Below are 26,554 nucleotides of genomic sequence, written 5' to 3' on the forward strand. Positions count from 1 at the left end.
CCTTCGCACGGCATGCTGGGATCTGGAGTTGTCCCACCCGGGCAGCAACTGCAAGGCGTCCTGGGATCGCCCGGTAGCTCCCTCATCTCGCGATGCTATTCTCCCCTTTCCCTAGGGGAAAACCCACCCCAACGTGTTTTTCAAATCCTCCAATAGGCGCATAGCTTAGGCTCGAACTAGCCAATCGGAATGCAGAGCCACCGGGAAATTTAAATCGCGCCGGCCGGCTGCACGAGCCACAGAGTCTTCGGGCCGAGCCGTGGTGGACGTTTTGGGAGTATTAGAGCTGCAGCCTGTGAGCCCCGTTTCCCCTGTTGTGGAAGAACGAGCTCGCTCCTCAGGTAGGATTCAGGCCGCAGCCGGGCCGCAGCGGTATCGGTTGGCCCGCGGGCCGCGCTCTGTTTGTGGGACGCAGGAGGGGAGGCCCCGTCGACGCGCCGGGCCTGGCTTTGGCCTCCCTTGTTTGCGTTTTCAGCTAACCTGGCTGTTGAGTTTCGCAATGCGGTGCTTATGCTTTACGCTCCGAGGCTCTGCGAACCGCAGCGAAAGCCTTCGCGCGTCGCGGCCCTGAGGGTGAGACAGGCCTGAGGGCGAATATCACGGGAAGGACCGGGTCGCCTTTGCCCCCCACCCCCACCCCCCATTCCCCGCTACGTCTTCCCCGGGCGTGGGGGGGGGGGGCAGGGGCTGTGGAGGCGGCAGTTGGAGGAACTTTAACACTTAGGCCCTGGCTTGGCTGTTCCTGTCAGGATTTCGTAGACGAACATAACGGGATTAGAAATAGCAAGTTGTAAGGACGGCTTTTAGTTTTGTCGCCTTTGGGAGAGTAGTTTCCGTTGTCTTGGCCTGAATGAGGCATACAGCAAGTTGTAAGGACGGCTTTTAGTTTTGTCGCCTTTGGGAGAGTAGTTTCCGTTGTCTTGGCCTGAATGAGGCATACCTGATGTCAGCCTAATTTGATAAGTGTATGCTCACTCGAAATGACTGGAAACTAAAATGAGTGCGAGATGTTTTGGATGCAGAACTACATTCCAAGTGTTAAAGCATTGGCAAGAAATGTTATGGAAGGCTCTGTAATGTAATGATGAGCCGATTTTTTCTTTAAATTTTACGTGTAGAAAACACTTATTTTAGCCATTTAAGGGCAGTAGACAGAGGCTGCTGAAAAGAGCCTCCGGGGGAGCTGAATTTATTGCCCATAGGATACAGATTTTTAAGTGTAAGTTTACTGAGATCCCTCATTTTGTCTTCATCTATTATGCTGCCTGTTCAGTACAGTAATCACCAACCGCCTGTGGCTTTTGAGCTCTTGTAACTGGCTAGTCTGAATTGAGATGTGTTGTAAGAATAAAGTACACCTGATTTGAGACTTGTATGACAAAAGAATGTAAAATATCTCAATTTTTTTATTTATGTGTTGGAGTGACGTCTTGATTATATCGGTTAAATAAAATATTGTTGAAATTAATGTCTTTTAAAAAAATTGTGGCTACTAGGAAAATTAAATTTACCTACATGATTCCTATATTTATGATTGACAGGGCCTTTCCAGAAAGTCTCAGCCCTTCAGAGGGGAAGCAACAATATCCTTTGGTGAAAACTATATTTTATAGTGCTGAATCATGCAGTTCTTTCTCTAACAATGGTGTGGATTCAGTATATGCTTAGTAATTTTATTCTTACTGACAAGACAAAATGATAAAAGAAATATTTTTTTCTCCCTCTCAATCTTCTAGCTTTCTTCCTTTGTCTCACAACCATGTCCACTAATGAGAATGCTAATTCACCAGCTGCCCGCCTTAACAGATTCAAGAACAAGGGGAAAGACAGTACAGTGAGTACCTTCTGTTACTTTTTAAATGGGAAGATGTTTGAGAAGGGATCCAAACATTGATGGAATTAACAAAAATGCCCTCACTTGTCAACAAAAACTAATGTGAAGAGGTGAAACAATGTTATCTTTACTCAAGGAAATGAGGCGGCGTCGTATAGAAGTTAACGTGGAGCTGAGGAAAGCTAAAAAGGATGACCAAATGCTGAAAAGGAGAAATGTCAGCTCTTTTCCTGATGATGCTACTTCTCCACTGCAGGAAAACCGAAATAACCAGGTAAATAAATTTTAGTTCATGAACTATGTATGCTAAGCCCAGAGAACTAATATGGGGCTTGCTTTTCCTAGAGATTTAAATAACATTCCTAGTCTATAGGTTTAACTGTCAAATCTGTGAAGATGTTTTTTGAACACCAAACATCTTGGGTTTTCTCTCCTACTCACCGTACCCATAATCCACTAATGCTGGTTTCCAAGACTTCCCATCTTTCTTAGCTCTTATTTTCCTTCAGATTTCTCTATTTCCACCTGCTTAGCACTCCAAATTTATCGTTTTAAAATTTTTTTCCATTCAACACCTATGTGCTATGGTTCTAAAGTACTGTCATTCTCAAACCTCATCATCTCCTTATAGTGCTCACTAGTCAGCTCAGCAGGGAAGACTCCCTTCTCAGAATTCCTGTAGCTCCCCAGTTATGCACCTAGAATGCAGAGTAAATGCTATGCATACTGTTTGTTTTATGGTTATTTCTTTATTTGCCACATATTCCTCTTTAGGTTGTAAGCTCTCGGGGAGAAAGAGAACACTGTCTTTCATCTGTGAATCACAACATAACAACATCCATATTTGTAGCACTGTGCTATGGAAATGCTTAGATATGAAAATTCCCAGCACGTTATTAATAACTATATCCCTTTCTCCCCCAAGAAAGCATACCTGAATGCAAATGATTGAGTCTAATGTGGAATAACCTTTTATTTCCTCTAATTCATTTTTTAAGTTGTTAACAAACATTTTTTAGTGACAAGTTGCTTGGATGCCTCATAACTAACTTCAGTTAATCATGGCCACTCCAAGTTAGAACTGTTGTACATATGAAATAACGAATATGTGATTAACAGCAAAAGTAAATGTAGGACTAAACTTCTAGTAACTGACTATAAACCTAAAAATGTCTTCTACAGTGGCAAATATGGACTTCATTGCCTCTTTAATTTTAAAAGTAATTTGCGAAACGAACCCCACTTTTCTCCTAGGGCACTGTAAATTGGTCTGTTGATGACATCGTCAGAGGCATAAATAGCAACAATTTGGAAGGCCAGCTCCAAGCTACTCAAGCTGCTAGGTAAGTCTTATCTGCTATATTAGCATGGGTAACCTAAAAATAGTCAGGCCTTTATAATGTTTTAGTGGCAAAGGACACAGGCACATGGTGTGGGTATGGGAGAGGTTAAGTTAGCCATAGGCTTAGTTCTATTAGAATCTTCCAACAGACAGGCCAGTACTAAATCCCAGAGTTAACACTTTACATTACTAAAAATGTACAGTGTGCAACAAAAGATTACAAGACAACAAGAACAGGAAATGATGGCCCATCCAAAGGAACAAGATAAAAATCCAGAAAACTGTCAATGAAGAGGACCAGACTTTTGGCATTATAAGACAGGGACTTTAAGAAAATGATCCTTAATTATGCTCAAGAAGATAAAGAAAAACACAGAGAAAGAATTGAAGGGTATGAAAAACAAAACAATGAATGAACAATATGAGAATCTGTCCAGAGAAATACTGGAGTTGAAGAACACAATAACTGACGTGAAAAACTCCTTAGGCAATTTCAGCAGCAGATTGGAGCTGGCAGAAGAAAGGATCAGCGATCTCAAAGACGAGCTATAATGATTCAGGCTGAGGAGCAAAAAGTAAAAAGAATAAAAACAGAATGAACAGATTTTGGTAATGGTGATGACGGTAGCACAAGATTGTGAATGCAATTAAAAGCACTGAAAAATATATCTGGATATAATTAAAAGGGGGGAATGTTAGATTGTATATATGGTAACAGAATAAATTAAAAAAAAAATTTCTGGGAGGTGAAACTTCAACTGTAATTTTCTATAATTGCTTAAAAGCCCATCTGCAGTGGTAATCACTGTTAACCTTTGGCGTGCCTTTTTTTTTTTCTTTAAGGCAATGAGGTTTTTGTCAAAGTGCCATTTCAAGTCAGTGACAGGGAAAGGAGAAATTATATAGTAAGTAGAATTGGCACACCTAGCCATCCATTTAGAAAATAAGAATTATTTAGATCCTGCCTCCCACCATAAAGAAAAAAGATTAATCTCTATAATCTGACAGTTTGCAGAAAAACAAATCCAAATGGCAAACGAACATGGAAAAGATATTTAACCCCACCAGCAGCCAGGGGAATGCAGAATAACCTAACAATGAGAGTATGACCCCATCAGATTGTCAGCATTTTGAAAAGTGACAGTTTATAGTCGATATTTGTAGGGCTGCAGAGAGGAGGGTCATCTACATTACTGGTAATATTTCCGTTTTGGGAAAAAGGAGCTACTGATGCTACATCTGTAGCACCATGAAAGTAGTCAGTTCAGCTTCTCAGGACAACTCAGCATTTAGTGCTTTACTGTAAAAGGTTGTCTAAAGTTCTAAACTCCTGAGCATTTTAAACTGGTTTTTATACAAACTTGTTCATCACCTTCAATTTTTTCTTTTTTTCCTCTTTAGGAAACTGCTTTCGAGGGAAAAACAGCCCCCCATAGACAATATAATCCGGGCTGGTTTGATTCCAAAATTTGTGTCCTTCTTGGGCAGAACTGATTGTACTCCTATTCAGTTTGAATCTGCTTGGGCACTCACTAACATTGCTTCCGGGACGTCAGAACAGACCAAGGCTGTGGTAGATGGAGGTGCTATCCCAGCATTCATTTCTCTGTTGGCATCTCCCCACGCTCACATCAGTGAACAGGCTGTATGGGCTTTAGGAAATATTGCAGGTACTTGCTTTTAAAGTTCTTTTGACTGAATACTCAAATGAGGTTATAGAAACTCTTGGGTCAAGTTTTGAACTTGCTTCAGGACCTTTTTAAGAGTAAAAGTGGCATCTAAAAAGGGCTTCTCAGACATCTAAGTAAGTGAGAAGATTTCTGTGAGAGACCATTAAGTCACTGAACAGTGTTGGTGTTAAACACGTAGGTATAATGAACTTTGCCTTTTGTTCAGGTGATGGCTCATCTTTCCGAGACTTGGTTATCAAGTATGGTGCAGTCGATCCTCTCTTGGCTCTACTTGCAGTTCCTGATATGTCATCTTTAGCAGTAAGTTACTAACATAAGTAAATTTACCTAATCTTGATTGTAATTCCCCCTGTCCCAATAAAAGACAATTTCTCATTGATTTTTTCCCCCCTGTTTTCCCAGTGTGGTTACTTACGTAATCTTACCTGGACACTTTCAAACCTTTGTCGAAACAAGAATCCTGTACCCCCATTAGATGCTGTTGAGCAAATTCTTCCTACTTTAGTGCGTCTCCTGCATCATGATGATCCAGAAGTATTAGCAGATACCTGCTGGGCCATTTCCTATCTTACTGATGGTCCAAATGAACGGATTGAAATGGTTGTGAAAACAGGAGTTGTGCCCCAGCTTGTGAAGCTTCTAGGGGCTACTGAATTGCCAATTGTGGTAAGTTAACTTTTAAATTAGAATAGAAAGTACGAGGAGCATAGTCAATTGATGTTAATATTGAAATATTGCCTATTTGGGGCATGATGGACCTCTTACTTGGCAGAACTTTTAGAGTACAGATTTTTTTGAGCCATGCTAGAAAAAGTAAAATGTAATTGTCAGCATCGGCATTTCTTTTTCCTTTTCAGACTCCTGCATTAAGAGCCATAGGAAATATTGTCACTGGGACGGATGAACAGACTCAGGTTGTCATAGATGCAGGAGCACTTGCTGTCTTTCCCAGCCTGCTGACTAACCCCAAAACTAATATTCAGAAGGAAGCTACATGGACAATGTCAAACATCACAGCTGGCCGTCAGGACCAGATACAGCAAGTAGTGAATCATGGGTTAGTCCCATTCCTCGTTAGCATTCTCTCCAAGGTAATGAAGTTTTCAGATAGGCATTATTCTCAGTATTTATCTGTTTATGAGTATAAAATACTTAATGTGCAGTGTTGGTCTTTTGCTAAATTATAGCCAGTAATAATCCCTTTCACCCAAGATTGGAAAGGTTAATGTTTTAGTCATTGTTTTGTGAAGTATTACTTTTGGAATTCTCTTTAAGGTCATTCTGAAATAAAACCTCTTTATGTTTATTAGGCAGACTTTAAGACACAAAAGGAAGCTGTATGGGCTGTGACCAACTATACAAGTGGTGGAACAGTTGAACAGATTGTATACCTCGTCCATTGTGGCATAATAGAACCATTGATGAATCTTTTAACTGTGAAAGATACCAAAATTATTCGGGTTATTCTGGATGCCATTTCAAATATCTTTCAGGTAAGCCTAACAAGGTGGCATTTGTTTGATTTTGGGCTTGATAGTTTAATATTTAGATTGGGAGAAGGCAGCTAAGTTTATTCATTTGTAGGACACAGGATCCGAAAGCCTGTTTATGTGGGCCACACTGTTGATAAGAGAACATAAAAGAGATGACAAGTGGATGATGTGGCTTGAAGTCAAGTCTCTGGAGACTTCATACTAAATTTTAGCGGAATTAAATATGAATGGCTTAGTTACCTAATTTTATCTTTTTCCAGTTCCATCTCTAATTGATCCAGGCACATGGCACTTTTTCACAGCAATTAATGGCTCTACTTAACAAGTTTTTAATTTCTAATTATGGAACTTTTCACATATAGAACTTACATGTAGAATAATGAACTCCTATGTATCCATCACCTGGAGATGATATCATATGGCCGGTTTTCTCACTTCATTCCACCCAAAGCCCCTAGATTATTTTGTGGCAAATCAGGTCTTTCATCTGTAAATATTTATGTATCTCCTAAAAGGCAAGGACTTTAAAAATCTGACCTTGGTTCCATTCTTACACCTGATAAATTCCTTATTTCATCAAATATTCCAGTTAGGAAAATTTGTTTTAACTCTAAGCCATCTTTGCAGTTGATTATTTCTGTTAGATTCATATTAAATACGGACATTGCTTTCGGCACTAAAATAGAGGGTTCAGAGTATAGGTCAGTAAACCTCAAATTTTTTTTAGGCTGCTGAGAAACTCGGTGAAACTGAGAAACTTAGTATAATGATTGAAGAATGTGGAGGCTTGGACAAAATTGAAGCTCTACAAAGCCATGAAAATGAGTCTGTGTACAAGGCTTCATTAAGCCTGATTGAGAAGTATTTCTCTGTAGAGGTGAGTAATGATGGGAACATTAACAACATGGGAAAGAAGTGCATGTGCAGGGTCCAGCCTGTGAGGTTTTTTCCATAATGCTTTTTTTTTTTTTTTTAGTGAATCCAGGAGCCTTGTTAAATATAACAAATTATCACTTTAAGTGGGACATAATGTGCATTCGCTCCTCTAATATTTATATTAATGATAATACAACCTTTTTAGCTTAAGACTTGAAAAATCACCTGTTTATTTTCAAATGAACAGCCTTGACAATCTTAAAATATCTTGAGAGTAAATTTATGATAAGACCCTAGTCTGGGCTTAATAACCTTTCCAACTGAAAAGTGACAATTAGAGAAGAAAACTGCTATTTTTTTATTTTACTAGAGAAGTTTCCTTAACCCATTCAGAACCTTCCCTTTATGGGTACTCATGGATTGGTCAGGTTTTAGCATATCTTAGTGTTTTTTTTTCCTCTATTTCAAATATTAGAATATTATGTAGGATCGAAGGTGAGATATGTTGATGAAGACCTTAAGAATAAATACAGAGACTTCTACGCAGGCTACCACTTAGAAATGTGCCATGTTTATGGCATTATATTATCTTTTTAAAAATACGTATATATTTCCAGGAAGAAGAAGATCAGAATGTTGTGCCAGAAACTACCTCTGAAGGCTATACCTTCCAAGTTCAGGATGGTACTCCTGGGACTTTTAACTTTTAGTTGTACAGCTGAGGTATAAAGTTGTTTGTGTACTGTGTTTGGTATAAGTTTGTCTTGCTGTTTCTCTACTAAGAACTCTTTTTAAATGTGATTTGTTATGTAGCACTTTTTACAACAAAACTATACTTGAACAGTTCCAAACTGTACATACTGTATGAAGCCTCTACACAATGTGTTTCTTATTTCTATGTGGAATTTCATATCTTGCAGTATCTTGTAAATAAAGATTAAATTCCACCCTTTTCTTGATCATGCTGTCTGTGTTGCTTTTGTAGTTTGGGGCTCTTAAGGTTGCAGACATCATTTGAATGTAGGGTTTGTGCTGTCACTGAGGATATGGGGGTGATCACCTTTTTCCTGCCTACTCCTGAGTCCTGGCTTTGCTCTAGGCTACCTCCCTTGTTGGTATTGTTGACACTTCCAGACTTCATTATCTTCACAACAGAAAAGAATTTCAGATGTTTTCACAGAATGGCTAAGATCCCGTAGCCAGTATCTCACATCTCACTGGCCAGGGAGATGGCATAAAAACCTTAACTGTAATCATGAAGCTCTCCTTGAGCTACAGGAGGAATTCAGTCCTGAATCAAGGCTGGAAGTGTCTCTAAGGTACAGCCCTGGCTGCACATTGGAATCACCAGGGAAAGTATGTAGAAATTAGTCTGGATTGAAAACCACTACCCGAAAGAACAGCTATGCTGTTCACAGGATAGGAGATGCATTCTGGGAAGAACCTCTGTTAACTAAAACATCCTGTAAGTCTTAGGAAAAATGAAATGCATCTCAAAAGTTCTGTTGTCAGTTTCTGTTTTTCAGTTAATGGAAAAGTAATGAATGAGCTAAGCTTATGCTGCTCAAATCTGGCTTTGGAACTCTTGACAGCTTTGGCAGCTTTTTTTTCCATAGAATATAAAAAGCTAAAGGCAGAGGTTAATATGGGTGGGAGACAAAGTTACAAGTGAATTATGACCTTTAAGGCCTATTAAATCCAGTAAAATAATGACATTTTCGGGTCACTAATGGTTTAGTGCAATTAACTTCCTATTCCCATCCCTTAATGGCTGCAAATATGAGGATTTTCTTCTATTTCCATGGACATGCATATAACTATATTTTGCCTTTTGAGGGTATTTTGCCTTTTAAAGCCCCTTTCATGTAACAATGTTTAATGCTTATCTTGTTTGAATGCTAGAGATAGCGGGCACTTTGGCTTCATGCTTATTTGAAGCATCTCCCCTCTACAAGTTCCTAATATGGAACACTAACCTTGATGCTAAATTACATGTGGTCCTCCTAAGCCTTAGGGCATGTCACTTGGATTCCTGGGTTTTCTCAGGGGCGGGGAAGAAAAATAAAACTCATGGGTCTCCAGGCTGCCCTCCCTTTCACACCTACTTCTTAATCGACTCGTCCTTTTTTCCTCTCCTTGCCCAAACATGAATCTTTTCTTGAAAAATGGATCCAAAATCTTTAACTGGAGAAAGATAATACAGAGATAAACCTCAGTACCCTAGGTTTTTGTTTTTAGATGGAGGAGCTTAGTGGCTTCAGAGGGACTAGCATAATAGATTTGGATAACTTAAAAAGAGGTTATGAGGTTTGGATTTACAAGCATGACTAAAACTTACCAGGTGGAAGACAGCTGATTGGCAAAAAAAAAAACATGCTAGTTTCCTTGGCATTAAAATCCTTAGAGGCGGAGGAGGTGGGGCAAGATGGCGGACTGGTGAGCTGTATGTTTTAGTTACTCCTCCAGGAAAGTAGGTAGAAAGCCAGGAACTGCGTGGACTGGACACCACAGAGCAATCTGACTTTGGGCATACTTCATACAACACTCATGAAAAGGTGGAACTGCTGAGATCAGCGAAATCTGTAAGTTTTTGCGGCCAGGGGACCCGCGCCCCTCCCTGCCAGGCTCAGTCCCGTGGGAGGAGGAGCTGTCAGCTCCGGGAAGGAGAAGGGAGAACTGCAGTGGCAGCCCTTATCGGAAACTCATTCTGCTGATCCAAACTCCAACCATAGATAGACTGAGACCAGACACCAGAGAATCTGAGAGCAGCCAGCCCAGCAGAGAGGAGACAGGCATAGAAAAAAAACAACACGAAAAACTCCAAAATAAAAGCGGAGGATTTTTGGAGTTCTGGTGAACATAGAAAGGGGAAGGGCAGAGCTCAGGCCCTGAGGCTCATATGCAAATCCCGAAGAAAAGCTGATCTCTCTGCCCTGTGGACCTTTCCTTAATGGCCCTGGTTGCTTTGTCTCTTAGCATTTCAATAACCCATTAGATCTCTGAGGAGGGCCCTTTTTTTTTTTTTTTTTTTTAATCCTTTTTTCTTTTTCTAAAACAATTACTCTAAGAAGCCCAATACAGAAAGCTTCAAAGACTTGCAATTTGGGCAGGTCAAGTCAAGAGCAGAACTAAGAGAGCTCTGAGACAAAAGGCAATAATCCAGTGGCTGAGAAAATTCACTAAACACCACAACTTCCCAAGAAAAGGGGGGTGTCCGCTCACAGCCATCATCCTGGTGGACAGGAAACACTCCTGCCCATCGCCAGCCCCATAGCCTAGAGCTGCCCCAGACAACCCAGTGTGACGGAAGTGCTTCAAATAACAGGCATACACCACAAAACTGGGCGTGGACGTTAGCATTCCCTGCAACCTCAGCTGATTGTCTCAGAGTTGGGAAGGTGGAGCAGTGTGAATTAACAAAGCCCCATTCAGCCAACATTTCAGCAGACTGGGAGCCTCCCTACACAGCCCAGCAGCCCAGAATCAAATTGAGAATTCAGAGATAGACCCTCAGATCTATGGCCGACTGATCTTTGATAAGGCCCCCAAAGTCACTGAACTGAGTCATAATGGTCTTTTCAACAAATGGGGCTGGGAGAGTTGGATATCCATATCCAAAAGAATGAAAGAGGACCCCTACCTCACCCCCTACACAAAAATTAACTCAAAATGGACCAAAGATCTCAATATAAAAGAAAGTACCATAAAACTCCTAGAAGATAATGTAGGAAAACATCTTCAAGACCTTGTATTAGGCGGCCACTTCCTAGACTTTACACCCAAAGCACAAGCAACAAAAGAGAAAATAGATAAATGGGAACTCCTCAAGCTTAGAAGTTTCTGCACCTCAAAGGAATTTCTCAAAAAGGTAAAGAGGCAGCCAACTCAATGGGAAAAAATTTTTGGAAACCATGTATCTGACAAAAGACTGATATCTTGCATATATAAAGAAATCCTACAACTCAATGACAATAGTATAGACAGCCCAATTATAAAATGGGCAAAATATATGAAAAGACAGTTCTCTGAAGAGGAAATACAAATGGCCAAGAAACACATGAAAAAATGTTCAGCTTCACTAGCTATTAGAGAGATGCAAATTAAGACCACAATGAGATACCATCTAACACCGGTTAGAATGGCTGCCATTAAACAAACAGGAAACTACAAATGCTGGAGGGGATGTGGAGAAACTGGAACTCCTATTCATTGTTGGTGGGACTGTATAATGGTTCAGCCACTGTGGAAGTCAGTCTGGCAGTTCCTTAGAAAACTAGATATAGAGTTACCATTCGATCCAGCGATTGCACTTCTCGGTATATACCCGGAAGATCGGAAAGCAGTGACACGAACAGATATCTTCACGCCAACGTTCATAGCAGCATTATTCACAATTGCCAAGAGATGGAAACAACCCAAATGTCCTTCAACAGATGAGTGGATAAATAAAATGTGGTATATACACACAATGGAATACTACGCGGCACTAAGAAGGAACGATCTCGTGAAACATATGACAACATGGATGAACCTTGAAGACATAATGCTGAGCGAAATAAGCCAGGCACAAAAAGAGAAATATTATATGCTACCACTAATGTGAACTTTGAAAAATGTAAAACAAATGGTTTATAATGTAGAATGTAGGGGAACTAGCAATAGAGAGCAATTAAGGAAGGGGGAACAATAATCCAAGAAGAACAGATAAGCTATTTAATGTTCTGGGGATGCCCAGGAATGACTATGGTCTGTTAATTTCTGATGGATATAGTAGGAACAAGTTCACAGAAATGTTGCTATATTATGTAACTTTCTTGGGGTAAAGTATGAACATGTTGGAAGTTAAGCAGTTATCTTAGGTTAGTTGTCTTTTTCTGACTCCCTTGTTATGGTCTCTTTGAAATGTTCTTTTATTGTATGTTTGTTTTCTTTTTAACTTTTTTTTTCATACAGTTGATTTAAAAAAGAAGGGAAAGTTAAAAAAAAAAAAAGAAAAACAAGGGAAAAAAAAAAAGATGTAGTGCCCCCTTGAGAAGCCTGTGGAGAATGCAGGGGTATTCGCCTACCCCACCTCCATGGTTGCTAACATGACCACAGACATAGGGGACTGGTGGTTTGATGGGTTGAGCACTCTACCATAGGTTTTACCCTTGGGAAGATGGTTGCTGCAAAGGAGAGGCTAGGCCTCCCTATGGTTGTGCCTAAGAGCCTCCTCCCGAATGCCTCTTTGTTGCTCAGATGTGGCCCTCTCTCTCTAGGTAGGCCAACTTGAAAGGTGAAATCACTGCCCTCCCCCCTACGTGGGATCAGACTCCCAGGGGAGTGAATCTCCCTGGCAACGTGGAATATGACTCCCGGGGAGGAATGTAGACCTGGCATTGTGGGACGGAGAACATCTTCTTGACCAAAAGGGGGATGTGAAAGGAAATGAAATAAGCTTCAGTAGCAGAGAGATTCCAAAAGGAGCCGAGATGTCACTCTGGTGGGCACTCTTACGCACACTTTAGACAACCCTTTTTAGGTTCTAAAGAATTGGGGTAGCTGGTGGTGGATACCTGAAACTATCAAACTACAACCCAGAACCCATGAATCTCGAAGACAGTTGTATAAAAATGTAGCTTATGAGGGGTGACAATGGGATTGGGAAAGCCATAAGGACCACACTCCACTTTGTCTAGTTTATGGATGGATGAGTAGAAAAATAGGGGAAGGAAACAAACAAACAAAGGTACCCAGTGTTCTTTTTTACTTCAATTGCTCTTTTTCACTCTAATTATTATTCTTGTTATTTTTGTGTGTGTGCTAATGAAGGTGTCTGGGATTGATTTAGGTGATGAATGTACAACTATGTAATGGTACTGTAAACTATCGAAAGTACGATTTGTTTTGTATGACTGCGTGGTATGTGAATATATCTCAATAAAATGAAGATAAAAAAAAAAAAACCAAAAAAAAAAAAAAAGAAAACCCTTAGAGGCATTTGGATGTTTTCGTTGAACTTATCTGTGGATAGTTTGTTTTTATTATTTTTAGAGTAAGTTTTTATATCCAACTTCTTAAATCATGATAAAATAGTATATAGGTACCAACTTTTCCCTCTTTCACAAAGCGTTGTCTAAATTGATAGTCATTTATTAATACCCAAATTTTAACTCCTAACAGTTTTAAATGAGATTCTAATGAATTAGATATCTTTGCTTATGACTTAATGTTTCATTTTTATATAACTTGTACATAATGTTGGGTGGGTGACACTTACAGAAATTTCATGAGCAAATATAAAAATACAAACAGGTTACACTTTGCATGTTGCAAGAGTCTTTAAAGTGTAACATTATCATTAAAAGATGAAACTTCATTCCTTCTGACCTGGCAATCCCACTCTGGGATTGAAAGCAACCAAGTGTTCACCAGCTGATGAATAGATGAACAAAATGTATATATACTCAATGGAATATTATTCAGCTGTTAAAAATAATGAAATTCTGATGTGTGCTACAACATGAATGAGCCTTGAAGACATGTCAAGCGAAACAAGCCAATCACAAAAAGACATTGTATGATCTCACGTGAAATACCTAGGATAAGCAAATTCATAGAGACATATAGTAGATTACAGTTCCAGGGGCAGGGGTTCAAGGGGTATGGGGAGTTATTGCTAAATGGGTACAGAGTTTCCATTTGAGGTGGTGAAAAATTTGGGTGACAGATGTCAGTGGTGGTAGCACCATATTGTGAATTAATATCACTGAATTGTACACTTGGGCTAAAACAGGAAATTGTGACTGTATGTTACTATAAATACTTTTTAAAAATCAAAGCCTGTGTTAAACGTTTCACAAGGTATTTGATTCTTTAAATTACTACATTATATTTTGACTTTAAATCTTACCAATCTACTTGACTGTTTTTGGAACAAGGTAGGAAATAGTCTATTTCTTCATCATCAGAGATGGGAGAATTACCTTAGGCTCTTGGGTTCTTCCCTCACCCTCAACCGTTCTGTGGTTGCATTGTCACTTAAAAGAGAAGCACTCCTAATAATTTCTTTTTGTAGTAAATCCTCATTGTCAAATAGGACTTTTGCTTCAGTGCTTGGCTTCTTAAGTTTTTTTTTATCCTCCTGAGAACCAGGTCAATGGAAACCAATATTGTGATCGATCACCAAAGTGGTCTGTTGCTTTCCATACTACCAATGGTGGTAAGAGCAAAAGCTGCAGTTTTGTTTTTGAGCAGTTGGCAACTTTGTGAGCTATAGAGCCCCAGGTTGAAAGGCTCTGAAGGGAAGTGTAGCTGGCTACTCCTTACCTCTCCCTGCCCTTGGTGAAAGCTTGCCAAAACCCAGCTGTCTGATGTTGGAAAGCCTTGAAACATTGTCAGTAATAATTCTTCCTTTTGAGGTTGGGCTGTTGACCCAATTTGTGAGGGACAAAATCTGGCCAAATCATGGAGCCTCCCCTGACCCCTTACCCCAAGGAAGAGTGTTAGTGGAAAGAAAGTGTTTGAACAACAATCACTGATTGAAGTCTCATAATCCCGGCTAATAAAGATGATAAAAACCACCCAAGCTCAGAGCAATTTAATTTTGAACATTTCTTTGTTAAATGGCATGTTTTTGCCATAGTTGGAAACCATAATTCTAGTGTCTTCAAATGCCCGGTTCCTCCTAAATATTTGGGACAGTTTGATAACACTGTGTAGGAGTTAAGAACCAAGCACCCCTTAAACTGATATTCTAACTTTTCACAATCATGTCTTTCCTCATCCCAGTCCTGGGAGGTGGTGTGGACCATGGAATGGAAAAGTGTTAGGAGCCATATCTGCCTGAGTTTAAATCCTGCTTCTTCCATATGCTAGTGTGTTATTATTTAACTTAATAAACCTCAATTATAAATAGAATTAAATGAGATGGTACATTTAAAGTAGAGTAATCCTTGGCATAAGTAAGTACTCTCCAAATACTAATTATTGCATGATGTAAATATTCCAAATAAATATTACAGCCATAAAACAGTGATTCCCAATCTTTTTAAAAGTAAAGATCTCTCTTAGTTCTTCCATGCACTCCTGTTTTGATATATTTTATCTACTAGGTTACATTTCAGTATTAACACTCTTTGATTTTAAGTCAATCGCAAATATAAATCAGCACACATTAACAACTCTGGGTTGTTTCTACATTGAATTATAGGACTTCACCCCTATAAAGCTGGATGTCTTGTTGGCCTTTTGGCCTTTTAGAGGCTTAACAGCTTTCTGAAACACGGGAAATGGCTTGAAACATTCCATGGCTACATTTGTGGACCAGCTCTTAAGCCTTTGCAGCTATCCCAGTGAGCGCGCCACACTCTCCGTTTCTCTTTCTCTTAATTTTAGTAGAAAGAATAATTGGAGCACCTCCACATTTAACTTCTTACTGGCCGTGAGAACAGCCACCTGAACCACTCAAGTCCAACTCGGGGACGGTTTGCTTGGAAGCCTGTCAGTGTAAACAGTGACATAAGGTTCTTTGAATGAACACTTGACTGTTGAGACAGCAACAAAAGAGCCCTATTTTCTACTCTGAAGAAGCTTTAATGTTTAGAATCTGAACAGATTTAGGCAGAAACATTGGAAACTTATCCATTAAAAAAGTGAACATGAAGAAATATTGGATGAACAAGAAAAACATGTTGGATTAACTCAAAGTTAATGATTGTGGCCACACAAACAAATCATCTTTTAGCAAAACTATTGGAATATAGGAGGAATGTGGAAAAACGTAGAAATGAGAAGACCCTTCTTTGAAACTTTTTATTGTGGTAGCATATATAAAACTCAGTTTGCCATTTTAAATGAATTTCATGTGTACAATTCAGTGATATTAATTACATTCATAATGTGCTACTATCAAAACCATCTGTTCCGGTTTGCTAATGCTGCTGTTATGCAAAATACCAGAAATGGATTGGCTTTTATAAAGGGGGTTTATTTGGTTACAAAGTTATAGTCTTAAGGCAATAAAGTGTCCAAAGTAAGGCAGCAACAATAGGGTACCTTCACTGAAGGATGGCCATTGGCGTCCAAAAACCTCTGAAGGCACGTGGCTGGCATCCGCTTGATCCCAGGTTGTGTTTCAAAATGGCGTTCTCCAAAGTGTTGCTCTTGGGGCATTTTGTCCTCTCTTAGCTGTAGCTCTCTCCAAAATGTTACTCTTAGCTGTTCGGGGCAAACTCTGGGCTAGTACCACCAAAGCTTCAGCAAAACTCTGCTTTCAAGGAAGCCATCTTCAAAATGTCTCTGTAAGTTGCAGCAGCAAGCTCCTTCTGTCTTAGCCCTTATATAGTGCTCTAGTAAACTAATCAAGGCCCACACTGAATGGGCAGGGCCATGCCTCCATGGAAATTATCTAATCAGAGTTATCACCTACAGCTGGGTGGGTCACATCTCCATGGAAACAACCTAATCCAAAGGTTCTGACCTAATCAACACTAATACGTCTGATTCCACAAGATTACATCAAAGATAGTGGCATTTGGGGGGCCACAATACATCCAAACTGGCACACCATCCATTTCCAAAACTTTTTCATCAGACCAAACAGAAAGTCTGCACTCATTAAGCAATAACTCCCCATTCCTTCCCTCTCCCCCAACCCCCAGTAACCTGTAGTCTACTTTCTATTTCTTTGTTGCTTAGTCTAGGTATTTCATATACAAGTGGAATCATATACAATATTTGACCTTTTGTGTTTGGCTTCTTTCACTCAACATGTGGTATCTTTAAGGTTCTTCCATGTTGTTACATTTATCAGAACTTCATTCTTTTTTACAGCTGAATAATATTGCCTTGTATACATATACCACATTTTGTTTATCCATTGATCAATTGATGGACATGGATTGTTTCCATCTTAGGCTATTGTGAATAATGCTGCTATGATCATTGGTGTAACAATAGAGGTTAATGTCCATACTTTGAATTTTTTGGCATATATACCTAGAACTGCGATTGCTGCATCATTTGGTAATTCTATGTTCAACTTGTTTAGGAAGCATCAACTGTTTACCACAGTGGCTGCACTATTCTTCCTTCCCACCAACAATGCACGAGTGTTCCTATTTCTCTGCATCCTCACCAACACCTGTTATTTTGCACTTTTTAATAATAGCCATCCTAGTGGATGTAAAGTGGTACCTCAATCTGGTTTTGATTTGCAGTTCTTAGATGACCAATGATGGTGAGCATCTTCTCATGTGCTTGTTGGCTATTTAGAGAAGACTTTTTAAAATTGTTTGGCTTAAACCAAAGTTTTAGGTGACCAGTCACCACACTCTATCTTGCTGTGCCAGTTTGAATGTATTATGTCCCCCAAAATGCCATTATCTTTGATGTAATCTTGTGTGGGCAGCAAACATATTGGTGTTGATTGGGTTAGAGACTTTGATTGGATATTTCCATGGAGATGTTATTCAACCAACTGTAGAAAAGACCTTTGGTTGGATAATTTCCATGGAAGTGTTGTCCCACTCATTCAGGGTGGGTCTGAATTGAATTACTGGAGCACTATATAAGCTCAGGCAGAAGGAGCAAGCTTGCTACAGCCAAGAGGGACACTTTGAAGAACGCACAGGAGCTGAGAAGAGAAGAGCTGCAGATGAGAGACAGTTTGAAGATGGCAGTTGAAAGCAGACTTCTGCTCCAGAGAAGCTGAGAGAGGAAAAACGTCCCAAGAGCAATTAAGAATGAAATTTTGAGGAACTGCAGCCTAGAGAGGAACATCCTAGAAGAAAGTCATTTTGGAACCAAAACTTTGGAGCAGACACCAGCCACGTGCCATCCCAAATAACAGAGGTTTTCCGGACACCACTGGCCATCCTCCAGTGAAGGTACCCGATTGCTGATGACTTACCTTGAACATTTCATGGCCATAAGACTGTAACTTTGTAACCAAATAAACCACCTTTATAAAAGACAATCCATTTCTGGTGTTTTGCATTCTAGCAGCATTAGCAAACTAGAACACTTGCCTATCCTTTCAACCAATGTCTAAGTTACTCTGAAGAAACATGAACTTACACCTTTTGTTTCTCTTTCGTTTTCTTTTTTCTTTCTCTCTACTCAAAAAAATAATTTTTTCCTAGTTGCAGAAGCAATGTTTACTAATTTTAGAAAGATTAGAAAACACAGTGTACCACAAAGATGAAAACAATGGACTAAAATCCCACCCATTGAAAGGCACATTTTGGCATGAGCAGGAATTCTTAACCTGAATAACCTGAGATCCAGGATAGACCTTAATTATATCCTTGAACCCTGATATTGTGTGCAAAATTGACCATTAAATATGTGTTTGTGTATGTGTATATGGCAGTTTGAACTTGTATGTACCCCAGAAAATGTCAAGTTATTTTAATCCATTCCTGTGGATGCAGACCTATTGTAGGCAGGACCTTTTGATTAGATTATTTCAATTGAGATGTGGCCCGTCTCATTCAAGGTGGCTCTTAATCCTTTCAGTGGAGTCCTTTATAAGAGGATAAAACACATACAGGAGAGGGATCCAAGATGGCGGATTAGGAGAGAAAGAGCAAAATTCTCCTCTGTGAAAAACACTAGATAAAGGACAGAAAGTGCTCCAGAACAGCAGTTCCAGGGTTCCACAGGCTGGGCAGGGACTTCTACACCCATAGTGAGTGTGTACTTGGAGAAACAAGAGGCTGCATTTAGAGACAGGTGAGTGTTTGACCCAGAATGCCACTGGGGAATGGGCAGCTGGAGCCAGTTGACGGCACAGAGGGGAGTAGCCTTCCACGCCCTGGGCACTCTCCTCAGCAGCTGGAGTGGGTGATAACCCTTCACAGACCTGTACCCGAGAGCCCCCATTCCAGGGACTGGCTGTTGCAGAAGGCAGATGTTTGCCTATTGTATATAGAGCATTACATCCCAAATTACCAGGATATGCATTCTTCTCTAGTGCTCACGGAACTTTCTCCAGGATAGATCATATTCTGGGGCGTAAAACAAGCCTCAATAGATTTAAAAAGATTGAAATTAGTCAAAGCACATTCTCTGACCATAATGGAATGCAAATAGAAGTCAATAACCGTCAAAGATCTAGAACATTCACAAATATCTGGAGGTTAAATGACACACTCCTAAACAATCTTTGCAGTTGACTGGGAGACAGCCCTTCACATCCACACAGCCGAGAGCTTCCTTGAGGGGATTTGGGATTCAGCAGGATTGTGACAGCTTCCACTCTTCCTCCACAGAAGTCCACAGTGTGCACAGTCTACAGGCAGAGGTACACCACAGAAGTGCCAAGAGCCCTCCTCCAATCCCAGTGACTCATGGGCACCTGGCAGAAGGGACTATGGGGCATTTGAGCTGGAAGATGAGACGTGCAGCTCTGCAGCCCCAGAGTACTCCACCAGCAGCCCTGGGAATGGCCAGAACCACTGTGTTCTGGAGCAGACTCCCTGCAAACCACACAGGGCCTGCCCCCCATCCAAGGAAATTGATGCCCTGATTGGACCTCCACATGGTTTGGACCACCACTCAGTGCACAGATGAAGTTGGGGAGAACTGGCTTGAGGGTAAGAGGTGGCTCAGGAGTGCCATTTGCTGGTAGGTCAGGAAAAGTGCACTCCACCAAGCTGTAGCTCTGTCAAATTATAGACAAATGTTCAAATAATCCTGCATATCCTAAAACAACCATATCAAGATAAGCAAATGCCAAGAGGCCAAAAACAACAGAAAATTATAAAGCATATGAAGAAACTAGAATATATGGATAACCAAACATCCAAATTAAAAAGCCAGAGAAGACACAGAACTTGGAGTAATTAATCAAAGAGGTACACAGAAACATCAATATCATGGCTCAGGATATAAAGGACATGAAGAAGACCCTAGAAGAGCATAAAGAAGAATTTGCAAGTAAATTAAAAAATAGTGGATCTTATGGAAATAAAAGATACTGTTGATCAAATTTAAAACATTTTTGAGACACATAACACCATATATAAGAGGTAGAGAAATGAATTAGTGAACTTGAGGTTAGAGTGATGGAAAGTGACAGCACAAAAGAACGAATGGTGAAAAGAATTGAAAAATTTGAAACGGATCTCAGGAAAAAGATGAACAACATGAAGTGCACAAATAAAGAATCATTTGTGTTCCAGAATGGGAAGGAAAGAGTAAAGGGCTAGGAGAGTATTTGAAGACATTGTTGGGGAAACTTCCCAACCCTTCTAAACAACAAAAATATGCATATCAAAGATGCCCAATGAACTCCAAATAGAATAAATCCAAATAAATCCACTCTGAGACATATTCTGATCAGATTGTCAAATGCTGAAGGGAAGTAGAAAGTTCTGAAAGCAGCAAGAGAGAAGCAATTCACATACAAGGGAAACAGCATAAGACTAAGTACTGACTACTCAGCAGGCACCATGGAGGTGAGAAGGCAGTGATATGACATATTTAAAATTCTGAAAGAGAAAAATTGCCAACCAATAATTCTTTATCCAGCAAAACTCTCCTTCAAAATTGAGGGAGACCTTAAAATTTTCACAGACAAAAAAATGCTGAGAGAATTTGTTAACAAGAGACCTGCCCTATAAGAAATATTAAAAGGAGCACTACTGACTGAGAAAAAAGAAAGAGACAGAAGTCTGGAGAAGGGCACAGAACTGAAGAGTTTCAGTAAAGTACCTTAAAGGAAATAAAGAGAGAGAGGGGAACAAATACATCTGACAAATAAAAACCAAAGGATAAGATGGCTGATTCAAGAGCTGCCTTCATTGTAATAACATTGAATGTGAATGGATTAAACTCCCCAATTAAAAGATATAGATTGGCAGAATGGATTAAAAAATATGAACCATCAATATGTTGTTTACAAGAGACTCTTCTTAGAACCAATGACACAAAGAAATTGAAAGTGAAAGGAAGGGGAAAAAATATTTCATGCAAGCTATTGCCAAAAGAAAGCAGAGGTAGCAATACTAATTTCAGGTAAAATAGACTTTAAATGAAAGGATATCATAGGAGACAAAGAAGAACAGTATATACTAATAAAAGGGAAAATTTGCCAAGAAGAAATAACAATCATAAATGTCTATGCATCCAATCAAGGTGCCTCAAAGTACATGAGATAAACATTGGCAAAACTGAAGTAATAGATGTTTCCACAATAATTGTGGGAGACTTCAATACATCACTTGCTCCTATAGATAGATCAACCAGACAGAGGACCAATAAGGACATTGAGAACCTAAACAATGTGATAAATGAATTAGACTTAACAGACATATATAGAGCATTACATCCCAAATTACCAGGATATGCATTCTTCTCTAGAAGCTCACGGAACTTTCTCCAGGATAGATCATATGCTGGGGCATAAAACAAGCCTCAAAAGATTTAAAAAGATTGAAATTAGTCAAAGCACATTCTCTGACCACAATGGAATGCAAATAGAAGTCAATAACCATCAAAGATCTAGAACATTCACAAATATCTGGAGGTTAAACAACACACTCCTAAACAATTGGGGTGTCAAAGAAGAAATTCTAAGAGAAATTGCTGAATATCTAGAGAGAAATGAAAATGAGAACTGTGCCAGTTTGAATGTATTGTGTCCCCCAAATGCCATTATCTTTGATGTAATCTTGTGGGGCAGATATTTTGGTGCTGATTAGATTTGCTTGGAATGTGCCCCACCCAACTGTGGGTGATGACTCTGATGAGATATTCCCATGGAGGCATGGCCCCACCCATTCAGGGTGGGCCTTGATCAGTGGAGCCATATAAATGAGCTGACTCAAAGAGAAGGAATTCAGTGCAGCTGTGAGTGATGTTTTGAAGAGGAGCAAGCTTGCTAGAGAGGAATGTCCTGGGACAAAACCATTTTGAAACCAGAACTTTGGAGCAGATGCCAGCCACGTGACTTCCCAGCTAACAGAGGTTTTCTGGACGCCACTGACCATCCTCCAGTGAAGGTACCCAATTACTGATGTGTTACCTTGGACACTTTATGGCCTTAAGACTGTAACTGTGTAGCCAAATAAACCCCCTTTTTATAAAAGCCAATCCATGTCTGGTGTTTTGCATTCTGGCAGCATTAGCAAACTAGAACAAGAACACAACATATCAAAACTTATGGGATGCACCGAAGGTGGTATTAAGGGGGAAATTTATAGCTCTAATTGCATACAATAAAAAGGAAGAAAGAGCTAAAAATAAAAGAACTAATGGAGTGGGTGGGGCAAGATGGTGGATTGGTGAGCTGTATGTTTTAGTTACTCCTCCAGGAAAGTAGGTAGAAAGCCAGGAACTGCGTGAACTGGACACCACAGAGAATTTCACTTTGGGCATACTTCATACAACACTCACGAACACGTCGAACTGCTGAGATCAGTGAAATCTGTAAGTTTTTGCGGCCAGGGGACCTGCGCCCCTCCCTGCCAGGCTCAGTCCCATGGGAGGAGGTGCCGTCAGCGCTGGGAAGGAGAAGGGAGAACTGCAGTGGCGGCTCTTATCGGAAACTCATTCTACTGATTCAAACTCCAATCATAGATAGACTGAGACCAGACACCAGAGAATCTGACAGCATCCAGCCCAGCAGAGAGGAGACAGGCATAGCAAAAAACAGCAAAGAAAAACTCCAAAATAATAGCGGAGGATTTTTGGAGTTCTGGTGAACATAGAAAGGGGAAGGGCAGAGCTCAGGCCCTGAGGCTCATATGCAAATCCCGAAGTAAACTGATCTCTCTGCCCACTGGATCTTTCCTTAATGGCCCTAATTGCTTTGCCTCTTAGCATTTCAATAAACCATTAGATCTGCGAGGAGGGCTTTTTTTTTTTTTTTTTTTTTTTACCTTTTTTTTTGTCTGTTTCTAAAACAATTACTCTAAGGAGCCCAATACAGAAAGCCTCAAAGACTTGCAATTTGGGCAGGTCAAGACAAGAGCAGAACTAAGAGAGCTCTGAGACAAAAGGCAATCATCCAGTGGCTGAGAAAACTCACTAAACACCACAACTTCCCAAGAAAAGGGGGGTGTCCACTTACAGCCATCATCCTGGTGGACAGGAAACACTCCTGCCTGTTGCCAGTCCCATAGCCCAGAGCTGCCCCAGACAACCCAGTGTGACGGAAGTGCTTCAAATAACACACACACACCACAAAACTGGGCATGGACATTAGCCTTCCCTGCACCCTCAGCTGGTTGTCCCAGAGTTGGGGAGGTGGAGCAGTGTGAATTAACAAAGCCCCATTCAGCCATCATTTCAGCAGACTGGGAGCCTCCCTACACAGCCCAGCAGCCCAGAACTGCCCTGGGGGGATGGCATTCACCTGTGGCATAGCATAGTCATCGCTCAACGGAGGACCAGGGGGTGCATGGCCTGGAAGAGGAACCCACTCGCAAGTCTCAGGAGCCATGCACCAAAACCAAGGACTTGTGGGTCAGTGGCAGAGACAAACTGTGGCAGGACTGAACTGAAGGATTAGACTATTGCAGCAGCTTTAAAACTCCAGGATCACCAGGGAGATTCGATTGTTAGAGCCACCCCCCCCTCCCTGACTGTCCAGACACATGCCCCATATACAGGGCGGGCAACACCAACTACACACGCAAGCTTGGTACACCAATTGGACTCCACAAGACTCACTCCCCCACTCACCACAAAGGCAAAGCAGGGGAGAACTGGCTTGTGGAGAACAGGTGGCTCGTGGACCCCACCTGCTGGTTAGTTAGAGAAAGTGTACTCCACGAAGCTGTAGATCTGATAAATTAGAGATAAGGACTTCAATTGGTCTACAAATCCTAAAAGAACCCTATCAAGTTCAGCAAATGCCAAGAGGCCAAAAACAACAGAAAATTATAAAGCATATGAAAAAACCAGATGATATGGATAACCCAAGCCCAAGCACCCAAATCAAAAGATCAGAAGAGACAAAGTACATAGAGCAACTAATCAAAGAACTAAAGATGAACAATGAGACCATAGTACGGGATACAAAGGATATCAAGAAGACCCTAGAAGAGCATAAAGAAGACATTGCAAGACTAAATAAAAAAATAGATGATCTTATGGAAATCAAAGAAACTGTTGACCAAATTAAAAAGATTCTGGATACTCATAGTACAAGACTACAGGAATTTGAACAATTAATCAGTGACCTGGAAGATGACAGAACGGAAAATGAAAGCACAAAAGAAAGAATGGGGAAAAAAATTGAAAAAATCGAAATGGACCTCAGGGATATGATAGATAATATAAAACGTCCGAATATAAGACTTATTGGTGTTCCAGAAGGGGAAGAAAAGGGTAAAGGTCTAGGAGGAGTATTCAAAGAAATTGTTGGGGAAAACTTCCCAAATATTCTAAACAACATAAATACACAAATCATAAATGCCCAGCGAACTCCGAATAGAATAAATCTAAATAAACCCACTCCGAGACATATTCTGATCACACTGTCAAACACAGAAGAGAAGGAGCAAGTTCTGAAAGCAGCAAGAGAAAAGCAATTCACCACATACAAAGGAAACAGCATAAGACCAAGTAGTGACTACTCAGCAGCCACCATGGAGGTGAGAAGGCAGAGGCACGATATATTTAAAATTCTGAGTGAGAAAAATTTCCAGCCAAGAATACTTTATCCAGCAAAGCTCTCCCTCAAATTTGATGGAGAGCTTAAATTTTTCACAGACAAACAAATGCTGAGAGAATTTGCTAACAAGAGACCTGCCCTACTGGAGATACTCAAGGGAGCCCTACAGACAGAGAAACAAAGGAGAGAGAGACTTGGAGAAAGGTTCAGTACTAAAGAGATTCGGTATGGGTACAATAAAGGATATTAATAGACAGAGGGGAAAAATATGACAAACATAAACCAAAGGATAAGATGGCTGATTCAAGAAATGCCTTCACGGTTATAACGTTGAATGTAAATGGATTAAACTCCCCAATTAGAAGATATAGATTCACAGAATGGATTAAAAAAAATGAAGCATCAATATGTTGCATACAAGAGACTCATCTTAGACACAGGGACACAAAGAAATCAAAAGTGAAAGGATGGAAAAAAATATTTCATGCAAGCTACAGCCAAAAGAAAGCAGGTGTAGCAATATTAATTTCAGATAAAATAGACCTGAAATGCAAGGATGTTTTGAGAGACAAAGAAGGCCACTACACACTAATAAAAGGGACAATTCAACAAGAAGAAATAACAATCATAAATGTTTATGCACCCATTCAAGGTGCCACAAAATACATGAGAGAAACACTGGCAAAACAAAAGGAAGCAGTTGATGTTTCCACAATAATTGTGGGAGACTTCAACACATCACTCTCTCCTATAGATAGGTCAACCAGACAGAAGACCAATAAGGAAATTGAAAACCTAAACCATCTGATAAATGAATTAGATTTAACAGACATATATAGAACATTACATCCCAAATCACCAGGATATACATTCTTCTCTAGTGCTCACGGAACTTTCTCCAGAATAGATCATATGCTGGGACATAAAACAAGGCTCAATAAATTTAAAAAGATTGAAATTATTCAAAGCACATTCTCTGACCACAATGGAATACAATTAGAAGTCAATAACCATCAGAGACTTAGAAAATTCACAAATACTTGGAGGTTAAACAACACACTCCTATACAATCAGTGGGTTAAAGAAGAAATAGAAAGAGAAATTGCAAAATATATAGAAACGAATGAAAATGAGAACACAACATACCAAAACCTATGGGATGCAGCAAAAACAGTACTGAGGGGGAAATTTACAGCACTAAATACATTTATTAAAAAAGAAGAAAGAGCCAAAATCAAAGAACTAATGGATCAACTGAAGAAGCTAGAAAATGAACAGCAAACCAATCCCAAACCAAGTAGAAGAAAAGAAATAACAAGGATTAAAGCAGAAATAAATGACATAGAGAACAAAAAAAAAACAATAGAGAGGATAAATATCACCAAAAGTTGGTTCTTTGAGAAGATCAACAAGATTGACAAGCTCCTAGCTAGACTGACAAAATAAAAAAGAGAGAAGACCCATATAAAAAAAATAATGAATGAAAAAGGTTTCATAACTGCAGAACCCGAAGAAATTAAAAAAATCATAAGAGGATACTATGAACAACTGTATGGCAACAAACTGGATAATGCAGAGGAAATGGACAGTTTCCTGGAAACATACAAACAAACTAGACTGATCAGAGAAGAAATAGAAGACCTCAACCAACCCATCACAAGCAAAGAGATCCAATCAGTCATCAAAAATCTTCCCACAAATAAATGCCCAGGG

General features: G+C 39.9%; 1 protein-coding gene across 1 annotated transcript; it reads left to right on the forward strand.

Moving 5' to 3' along the window:
* Positions 1–213: 213 nt before the first annotated feature.
* KPNA2 (karyopherin subunit alpha 2) lies at positions 214–8,195 on the forward strand. Its single transcript, XM_037809021.1, has 11 exons — positions 214–341; positions 1,737–1,834; positions 1,971–2,108; positions 3,089–3,177; positions 4,578–4,846; positions 5,073–5,167; positions 5,270–5,533; positions 5,725–5,958; positions 6,178–6,360; positions 7,088–7,237; positions 7,854–8,195. The coding sequence occupies exons 2-11, from the start codon at positions 1,760–1,762 to the stop codon at positions 7,944–7,946; spliced, it is 1,590 nt and encodes a 529-aa protein (XP_037664949.1). The 5' UTR covers positions 214–341; positions 1,737–1,759; the 3' UTR covers positions 7,947–8,195.
* The last annotated feature ends 18,359 nt before the right edge of the window (positions 8,196–26,554 follow it).

This window comes from Choloepus didactylus, chromosome 18, assembly GCF_015220235.1.
Source record: "Choloepus didactylus isolate mChoDid1 chromosome 18, mChoDid1.pri, whole genome shotgun sequence".
Classification (NCBI taxonomy): Eukaryota; Metazoa; Chordata; class Mammalia; order Pilosa; family Megalonychidae; genus Choloepus; species Choloepus didactylus.